The 10,587-nt window shown below is 41.8% G+C and overlaps 1 protein-coding gene across 1 annotated transcript; it reads left to right on the top strand.

The window, feature by feature from the left end:
• Positions 1-7,490: 7,490 nt before the first annotated feature.
• LOC138875341 (uncharacterized) lies at positions 7,491-8,936 on the top strand. The gene is made up of 3 exons (XM_070154166.1): positions 7,491-7,907; positions 7,992-8,769; positions 8,908-8,936. The coding sequence occupies exons 1-3, from the start codon at positions 7,491-7,493 to the stop codon at positions 8,934-8,936; spliced, it is 1,224 nt and encodes a 407-aa protein (XP_070010267.1).
• Positions 8,937-10,587: the final 1,651 nt, after the last annotated feature.

Genomic DNA, 10,587 nt, shown 5'->3' with positions numbered 1-10,587 from the left:
ACCACGCTACATGAAATGCACCCGTGGTTCGCAACATATTTTATTTAACATTGTTGAGAAATTAAAATTGGGACACATGAAATGTACACCCAGATTTAGTAATTAAGAGTCACGATTACATCACGGGAATCGTACCCGTAGCTATGATAATTATTTAATTAACACGTGTAAAGCAAACTACGAAAATTAAGGCATTTCTATACTAATTTTGTATTTATACGAGAGTCGTAGATTATGGATTTTGTTTGCGTATGGCGCACCTCGACTTATTTTCTAAAAGGATTAGCTCTTGATCTAATTTCGTGATGGCCATGTATTATAAGTTTTAAGCATGGCACACCTCAAATTGTATTAAGAAAAAAGAGGTATATATTTTAAAGGCAAACTAAAGGTACTCCTATTTTTAGTCTAATTTAACACTAGGTATCACAACCACGTCACGGGAACCGTAAGAATGCCTCGAGACCCCGAGGACGTGAATCCACGACCGAGTCCCCTCCCTCGGGGCTCGTCGAGGCCTGAGTCGGAGAAGAGGGAGGTCAAGGCCGGAACAGAAGGGGAAGCTCCCAAGGCACGCAGATAAGTCTGACAAAGCCGGCCTATCCATGGCCTACGCCGAAGCATTGCGTCTAGCCGTCTCATCTCCGTACTTAACAATTAATGCATGTTGTACAATAGCCGAGTTCCCCTCCTATATAAAGGGAACTCGCACTACCTTGTAAAGGGCTGATGTTGCTCTATTTCTCCACAAGATCAATAATATCTCTCTCTCTTCTTTCTAATTTGCTTGTTCTCGCCGGCCCGAGGCCACTTTAATATTCATCGTTCTCTTACTTGTTCTTCTTCTTATCACTTGGCATTGGCCATACAGAGTTTTATTTAATTATGTTTTAACTATTATCCCATTCCCGATTACCCCTGATAGCTCGAGCTCGACCCAAAAACCGACCCGAGGTCCCCCATCGACCAGTCCTACATCCGGGCAACAGGCCCCTTGGTTTGGTTACTGCCCTTGAATTTCATCAATAAACTTCACACTCTTAGCATCATCTGCTCTAACAACTAGCATAAAAATAGATCACGTATATTTAGAATTCCATTTACAAATTTAATTGTTGTTACAATTTTTGCGGTAAACAACTGCGAGATACAAGAATCCAACCAGAAGATGATTGAGGAATGGAAGGACATGGCTATCAGTGCCAACAAAAGGATAGGATACTTGGAGCAGGGCATAGTAGAACTAGAAGGAAAATTTCTCAAAAGGGTTGAAGACTATCAAAAGGCTGAGGGGACCGAAAGCGGACATCTAGCCAGAGCATACCTGTTGCTGGGACTTCGTGAATTGGGGAAACCATTCGACGGAGCCAAGGATGTCGAATCTGGGGAAGGTCCTTTTGCGACCAAATAGATAGGAATTTGCTTTTTCTCTTTATGAATGTAATAAGGCCAACGACCATTAGTGACTTTTATTTCTTGTTTATTTATTGTCATTTTGGGATTCGTCAATTTTTATCAATAAAATGAGGCATTTAGCATTCTAAGTTCTCCAAATCAATTTGTCTCTAGGCCTACCTCAGGCACAAAGAGGTTCTCAAATTAGGACACGCTTTACATTCCTACACTATGTGTTTAAATATTGCAATACTTTTTATAATCCTCACTAACTTGATTACCTTTTGCTTTATTTTGGTTATGTTATTCCCCTCCCCAAACGTTAGTTCGTGCACTCTAGCATCATTATATTATTTCACAAGATCCAGGGGTCCTCCACCTACTCCTCCTCTTAGTACTATTAAAAGAAAGAACAAAGGTAATATGGAAGATTTGAACAATATTAGGAAGGAGAACACGGCTGAATGGGTAGAGGCCACTGGTGGACGGGGTATTCGGGTAGAAACTGCTGAAATTCCAGGAAGAGCTCAATCAGGATCGGAATCTGGCAAACCTGTCATTTTCCCTTAACACCCCAGATATCAACTTCCCCAACACTCAAAACCTTACACCTCCTCAAAATATCCCAAAACAATAGAATCATCCTACTTTTCACCATCACGTTTCTCCACCAAAGAACCAATGTAACACCTGCCATACCCCAAACAACACTTCACTACTCATCCCAAAACCTCTAAACTCTGCAAACGACCATTTCCACACCCATACACCACACCACCATAACATACCTATCTACGTGGAGACCATGACACACCCCACCCAACCTATCTCATGCACACCTGAGTCTGATGAAAAGGATCTGCTTATTAGGAACTTGGCCGAGGAACTTAAGAGACTGACCAGCCGGATTCAGGGCGTTGAGGGAAGCAAAGGAATCGAGGGGCTAAACAATGTGGACTTTTGCATACAGCCTGATGTTGAACTGCCTGAGGTGTACAAACCTCCTAAATTCAAAATGTTTGATGGTACGGGTGATCCTAGGTCCATTTGAGGACATATTGCGACAAGCTAGTTTGAGTACGGAAGGACGAAAGGATCTGCATGAAGTTATTCATGAGGAGTTTGAAAGGAGATGCATTATCTTGGTACATCAGTCAAGATCCCAAAAAGTGGTCAAGCTGGGTAGGCATGGCATCTGACTTTATGGACTGATTCAGGTTTAATACAAAGAACACACCAGACGTGTTCTATATCTAGAATTTAAAGAAGAAGCCCACAGAGACATTTCGTGAGTATGCTACTCGTTGGAGGTCCGAAGCTGCTAAGGTAAGTCCCTCCCTAGCAGAGGAGCAAATGAACAAGTTCTTTGTCCGAGATCAGGACCCTCAGTACTATGAACGGATGATGATGATTGATAACCACAAGTTCTCCGACATTATCAAACTAGGTGAAAGAACTGAAGAATGTATCAAAAGTGGTATGGTTACAAACTTCGAAGCCTTGCAGGCTACAAATAAGGCTTTACAGTCCGGTGGTGTGTCCAAGAAAAGGGACGTAGGGGTCGTGATGGTTGCGCAAAGGAATAAGTCTCCCCTAAAATACCAAACTTACCCAACACCCCCGCTCACATACCAACCAACCCCAAATTACCAAGCACCCTCACCCTCTTACCAAGCTCCGCCACCAACTTATCAGTCATCTCCACCTCCTACATATCAACCTACTTCACCCAGATACTCCCAACTCGCTCATGTCTACCAAAATTATAATGCTCAACCATCCCATTATCAATCACCCTCTGCACGCCAAAACTTCCCTACACCTTAACCTAATTTTGATCGTAGACCTCCAAAACAATATACAGCCATCGCTGAACCCATCAACCAGCTGTATGAGAGACTTAAAGCTGCTGGTTATGTCACCCCCATCCCTGCTGCAACCCCTGAGAATCCCTCTTAGTGGGTTAACCCAAACAAGTCCTGTGCATACCACTCCGTCATGAAATAGCACACCATCGATAAATGACTCTCCTTGAAAGACAAGATACAGTCTTTGATTGGTAACAAGATCATTGTGTCAAAGGAACCCACTCGAAACGTCCGCAACAACCCTCTACCAGACCATAAGGGCGGAGGTATCCACATGATTGAAGTAGAAGATGACTGGGATCCCGAGGGATCAATCGGGTTGATCGCAGAAGGTGATGACCCGAAGAAACCGACAATTACTCTCAACCAAATCATAGTCCAAATCCAATTCGAGGACGCTGAGGTAAATATGTCTGTACCTTTTGAGTTTGAAGTAGCATCACCCGCAAAGACACTGGTACCAATTGAGGTTGAATTCGAGTCTCCCGCAAAGACACCCACACCATTTGAGGTTGCAGTCTTGCCACCCAAGGCACATGTTCCATTCGAAGTAAGGATAGCCACGCCAATCCCTATGGCGATGTCTACGATGACACCATTCTATACAAATGTTGTACCCTTGGACTATACAACCGAGTCAAGAAGGAAGGGCAAGGTCAGGATTGAAGAAACTATAGAGCACAGGGTATGACACGAATTGGAAGAGTCTATACCCCTGAACATCTAGTTGAATCAAGCAAGCAGGCCTCCAATCCGCCGCCCCTCATTGAGATAGGTCCGGATGACCTTTGGAGGAAAATACAGGCCAAAGAATATTCGATCATCGTCCAGTTAAACAAGACTCCAGCACAAATATCCATTCTCTCTTTGTTGCAAAATTCTGAGGCGCACAAGAATGATTTGTTAAAGGTGCTAAATGAAGCATACGTACTAAGTAACATCACTAGCGGGGAAGTGGCTAATATGCTAGGGAAAGTTCTGGAAAGCCATAAGATCACCTTTCATAAGGACAAGCTGCCACCTGAAGGGCTGGGGCACAACAAGGCACTATACATCACCGTGCAATGCGAAGATTATTTCATCACTAGAATCCTAGTCGATTGAGGTTCCAGTCTTAACATTTGTCCACCGGTAACACTCAAGAAGCTGGGTAAAGGACTGCATAAGATAAAGGATTGAGCAATAAACGTAAGCCTTCGATGGTTCTCAAAGGTCCACAATTGGTGAGATTAGTCTATGCCTGCAGATGGGACCAACCTGTTTGAGGTCGATTTCCAGGTAATAGATGTACCAGCCTCTTACAACTTGCTGTTTGGACGACCATGGATTTATGCTACTAGGGTCGTAGCATCAACATTGCATCAGGCAGTAAAATTCGAATGGAATCACCAGGAAGTGATAATTTATGGCGACCGTAGCAACCCTATATACAGTCGCCAGACCATTCCGACGATTGAGGGAAGAAGGAAGCTGGGTGGAGAAACTTACCACCACATTGAGCGGGTCAACGCTATCGATAAAGACAAATGGTGGGATAGAAAAATCAAGAGTATACTGAGTTGGAGTGGGTACGGACCTAGCAAAAGGCTCGGTAAGAACCTTCAAGTAATCTCTAAACCCGTAAAGCTCAAGAAACATGGCACTATGATAATTGGCTTAAAGTATGTATATTTTGATATAATATCGCCTTGCATTTTACTCATGTTTCGATGATTTAAGATGTATATTATGATGATTTGTGCTAAATTATGGTGTTTCTATGTGTAGGAATCATTGGGATGCACTTTGGGATGAAAGGGCGCGAATTAGAGTGAAATCGGAGCAAAAAGGCAAAAAGTCAATTTTGAGGGCCACAGCCAGCGTAGGGCGCTAGCTGTGGCGCAGTTTCCAGAACTCAATTATTTTGAGCACCAGGGCCAGCGCCCCACGCTGTCCTGGATGCTCATGTCGCTAGAGTGTCCTATTCCGACGTGGACTCGGTTATTTTCACCCCAAGATGCCTCCAATTGATATAAAAGCCATCCTAAAACCTATTATGAGGGGAGAACGTGATTTTCGAGAGAAAACAAAGAAGCAAGACAGTTAGGAGCACGGATTTGAGCAATTCTTCCATCCCTTTTCTAGCACTCATTGATTTTATATTTGAAAATATTATTTTTGATGCTTGTATAAACATGAGTGGCTAATAACCCTATTGTTCTAGCGTCATGGGTGAAACATGAATTTGTTGTTCGAAGTTTAGTTTGATGAAGTTGATTTTATCATATTGGGTTGTTTATTTAATTCTATTTTTAATTATTTTGCTGAGTAGCTAACAATGAAATACTATCTACGAATTTAGAGTTGAACTCAAAAGTGGGAACTCTAGATTGCTTATAGAATTTAATAGAGCAAGTTCTCGAACTCGGGCATCGGGGAACGGATTCGCAATTAGGATAGACATATACCTAATTACCTTGCTTTGTTGAAATACAGGAATTGTAAATGCATTCGTGTTAATCATAATTCCATAAACATATAGGCATTAAGTTAACTTGAATATGAGAGTAAGGACTCGACAGATTCTTATGAGTAATATCAACCCTGTCAATCAACAATCCAAATAAATCAATTAGTTATTTTATGCCAAGAACGCAACATGATTGTTAGCTAACCCGTGACCCTGGAATATTCTGTCCTATTGATTGTTATTCACAATTGCTATTTGTTTGGTTGATTTTAATAGTTATTTCATTAATTGATATTTTTAGGTAGTAAATTCTTAAATTATCTATTTTGTGATAAATCTCTTGAATCGATAAGTTAATTGAGTTTGAATTAGTCATAAGTCTTCGTGGGAACGATACTCTACTCACTACACTATTACTTGACGATTGCGTTCACTTGCGTGAGTGATTTTGGTCACAACAAGTTTTTGGCGTCGTTGCCGGGGACATAGAAATTATCTTCTTGATTGAATTGATCTTTTATTAGTTATTTATTCAAGTTTTAATTTTCAGTTTACCTTGTTTATGTTAACACAGGCTCTTCTCTTGAATGCGGAGGAGTAGAAGTACAAACAATCTCCTTCCTCTTGATCCTGAAATTGAACGAACACTTCATAGAGTGAGGAGGGAAGTCAAAGCTAGAACTAGAAAAGAAGGAGGGTTTGACATCGTAGTTCAACCACAGCCAATAGAGATGGTAAGTAGCGAAGAGCGTGCAGTGATTGAAGCCACAAGGCCCAGTCTTGCTAATATGACTCAGGCTATTGTGAAGCCTGATATCACAGGGCATTTTGAACTCAAACAGTACATGGTGTAGCTGATTCAGTCTACAGGGCAATATGTGGGTCCATCTCATGAAGACCCGCAAAGGCACATTCAAAATTTCTTGAAAATTACGAACACTTACAATTATCCGAACGTTTCCAAGGACTATGTCAGGCTGACACTTTTCAACTTTTCACTACTCGAGGAAGCTAAGGAATTGTTGCAAAAGGAGCCTGCGAACTCAATCCGCACTTGGGATGATCTAGCAAGGAAATTCTTAATCAAGTTTTTCCCCACTAAGAAGACAAAGTCATTGAGGAGTCAGAATCTTGGGTTCGAACAACGGGATGGCGAGACACTTCGTCAAACGTGGGAAAGATACAAGAAACTACTCAGAGAATGCCCACATCATTGTCAGACTGATGAGGTATTGGGACACACTTTTGTTGAAGGGCTAGATGATGCATCAAAGATAAATCTTGATTCAGCTTGTGGGGGTAGTTGCATGGCTAGACCGTACAGTGAAATCCAACTCTTGCTAAATAACTTCACTTCTAATGATCATAATTGGCAAGGTGATGGTAATTCACGAAGGGCAATTAAACAGAAAGCAGTTGGGTTGATTGAGCTTGATGACTTCTCAGCCATGAGAGCTGATATAGCAAAATTGGAGAATCAGATGAATAGAATGACAATGCAACAAACATAACCGATGCAACATGTACAACAAATGCCTATTTGCTGCGAACTATATGGCGAAAATCATATGAGTGACATGTGCCCCATGAATCCTGAATCTATATACTATGTGGGGCAACAGAGCAGAGGTCCAATGAATCAGCATGCACAATATGGGAACACTTACAATCCAAATTGGAAGAATCATCCCAACTTCTCATGGGGTGGAAATCAGCCGAATCAAAATCATCATAGACCCCAAGGAAATTTATATCAACCTTAGAAGCCACCCCAACAAATGGAAGAGAGTACAAATGATTTGCTAAAGAAGTTGTTACTTGACAATCAACAACTCAGGACCGATTTCAGAAATCTTGAGAGGCAAATGGGGCAGTTAGCAAAAAATCAAAATACTAGACCTGCAGGCACTCTCCCCAGTGATACAGAGAAGAACTCTCAAGCTAATGCAGTTACACTCAGAAATGGGAGGGAACTAGAGGAAGTGCCAAAGAAAAGAAAAGACAAGCCTATACCTGAGGGGGAGTTGATTCATAAGGTGACACATGAATCAAAGAAAAAGGATGCAACTTCAGAGCCAGTGGAGGCTGCAAGGCCACCACCACCTTTCTCTCGGAGATTGCATAAAATGAATGATGATCGCATGTTCAGCAAATTTCTCTCTATGTTAAGCCATGTTCAATTAAATATTCCACTGGTGGATGTACTTTGTGAAATTCCAAAGTATGCTAAGTACATAAAAGATATAGTGGCTCATAAGTGAAGATTGACTAAATTTAAGACAGTTGCACTTACTGAGGAATGCACTTCAAGGGTCCAAAACAAGCTCCCTCAAAAGCTTAAGGATCCTGGCAGCTTCACCATCCCTGTGCGAATTGGTAATATTGATGTGGGTCATGCTCTTTGCGATTTGGGGGCGAGCATAAATCTGATACCTTTATCCTTGTTCAAGAAATTGGGTCTGGGAGCTCCAAGAACAACTACTGTGATGTTGCAACTAGCTGATATGTCTATAGCACACCCTGAGGGAGTGATTGAAGATGTATTGCTGCAAATTGGGAAGTTCATATTCCCTGCGGACTTCATTATATTAGATTATGAGGCTGATGAACTAGTTCCAATCATATTGGGGCAACCTCTCTTGGCTACGGGTGATACAATTATTAAAGTGAGAGAGGGAAAAATGATTTTGAGAGTGGATGATGAGGAAGCAGTATTTAATGTGTACAAAGCAATCCAACTTCCCAGCAATTATGAGGAGCTCTCGATGATATCTGTTGTGGAGGTGGATGAGCAACTTCTTGACACGAGTGTATATCTAGACGATTCTCTAGAGAAAGCGCTTATGTTGTTTGATAGCTTGGGGATTGATGAGGAGGTTGAGGAGATGATGCATATCCTAGATGCATCTTGTGCTTACATGCAGAGGATACACCCCTTTGAGCCTTTGAATAGGCCAAGCGGGCCTCCTTCAAAGCCGTCAATTGAAGAAGCTCCAAAATTGGAGCTCAAACCCCTACCGCCTCTCCTTCAATATGCTTATTTGGGCAGTTCCGCTGGCATCTCGCATTCACGCCCCCGTTTGACTGCCGCTCGGGGATGTAGTTGTAGATAGGTTAGTCTTAGTGGGTCGTTGGCTCCACCTGTTATCTGACACTTTACCTATTATTGCTTTTTCTGACTTGTCTAAATTGCAGGAAGAAAAGCTGTTGCGAGTGATACGTGAGCACAAATGAGCAATTAGGTGGATGATGTCTGACATTAGAGGCATTAGTCCAGCATTCTGCATGCATAAAATCCTCATGGAGGACGGACACAAGCCAAGTGTAGAGCAACAATGCCGATTAAATCCAATCATGAAAGAGTGGTAAGAAAAGAAGTGATTAAGTGGCTTAATGCAGGTATTGTATTTCCAATATCTGATAGCAAATGGGTAAGCCTCGTCCAATGTGTACCTAAGAAAGGGGGGATGACTATTGTGGTTAGTGAAAATAATGATTTGATTCCCACAAGAACTGTCACTAGGTGGAGAATTTGTATAAATTGTAAAAAATTGAATGATGCCACCCGCAAGGACCACTTTCCCCTCCCCTTCATTGACCAAATGCTTGATCAATTAGCTGGCGAGGAATACTACTATTTCTTAGATGGTTATTCGGGGTATAATCAGATTGCTATAGCCCTAGAGGACCAAGAGAAAACCACATTTACATGTCCCTATGGCACGTACGCGTTCAAAAGAATGCCATTTGGTCTCTGTAATGCACTTACGACTTTTCAAAGGTGCATGATGGCTATTTTTACTGACATGGTTGAATGATTTGTGGAAGTGTTCATGGATGATTTTTCTGTGTTTGGATGTTCTTTTGATAACTGCTTGATGAATCTTGATAAAGTGCTTGTTAAGTGTGAAGAAACGAACTTGGTACTAAACTAGGAAAATTGTCATTTCATGGTACGTGAAGGTATAGTCCTGGGGCGGAAAGTGTCCAAAAGCAGTTTGCAGGTGGACAAAGCGAAGCTGGAGGCGATTGAAAAGTTGCCCCTACCGACAGTAGTCAAGGGCATTCGTAGTTTCTTGGGCCATGCAGGTTTTTATCGCCGTTTCATTAAAGATTTTTCGAAAATTTCTTCCCCCTTGTGCAGGCTTCTTGAGAAAGATGTCTCTTTCAAATTTGATGATGCCTGTCTGAAAGCATTTGAGGAGCTGAAGGGAAGGTTAATGACTGCACCAATTATCATTGCTCCAGATTGGGAGCAGCCATTTGAGTTGATATATGATGCGAGTGACATAGCTATTGGAGTTGTTTTGGGGCAAAGGAGAAATAAAATCTTTCACTCCATCTACTATGCAAGCAAAACTCTGAATCTAGCCAAGATGAACTACACAGTTATTGAAAAAGAGTTGCTTGTAGTGGTGTGGGCGTTTGACAAGTTCAGATCTTATCTAGTAGGGACCAAAGTCATCGTCTACACAGATTATTCCGCTATCAGATACTTGTTTGAGAAGAAAGACGCCAAGCCGATGCTGATTCGTTGGGTCCTCCTCTTGCAAGAGTTTGACTTAGAGATCCGAGATCGAAAAGGGAAAGAGAACTATGTGGCTGATCACTTGTCCAGATTATAAAATCGGAGCCATATATCTGAATGAGGGTCAATCAAAGAAACATTTCCTGATGAGCAGTTATTGGCAATTACCTCAAGCGAAGCCCCGTGGTATGCAAATTATGTGAATTTTATTGCAAGTGGGGTGACACCACCAGAATTGACACCCAATAATAGAAGAAGGTTCCTACATGATGTAAGGTTCTACATGTGGGATGAGCCATTTTTATACAGGCTATGTGCAGATCAGTTGGTGCGACGATGTGTTCCTG

This window comes from Nicotiana sylvestris, chromosome 8 (assembly GCF_000393655.2).
Source record: "Nicotiana sylvestris chromosome 8, ASM39365v2, whole genome shotgun sequence".
NCBI classification, from domain to species: domain Eukaryota; kingdom Viridiplantae; phylum Streptophyta; class Magnoliopsida; order Solanales; family Solanaceae; genus Nicotiana; species Nicotiana sylvestris.
This window is presented reverse-complemented; position numbering and strand designations above follow the sequence as displayed.

What these genes read in the sequence shown, in the direction of transcription:
- LOC138875341 (XM_070154166.1), top strand. Translation starts at nt 7,491, where the DNA reads ATGGAAGAGAGTACAAATGATTTGCTAAAGAAGTTGTTACTTGACAAT. An exon ending in TTCAATTAAATATTCCACTG is followed by an intron (nt 7,908 to 7,991) that starts GTGGATGTACTT and finishes ACTAAATTTAAG; the next exon opens with ACAGTTGCACTTACTGAGGA. An exon ending in TTATTTGGGCAGTTCCGCTG is followed by an intron (nt 8,770 to 8,907) that starts GCATCTCGCATT and finishes TCTAAATTGCAG; the next exon opens with GAAGAAAAGCTGTTGCGAGT.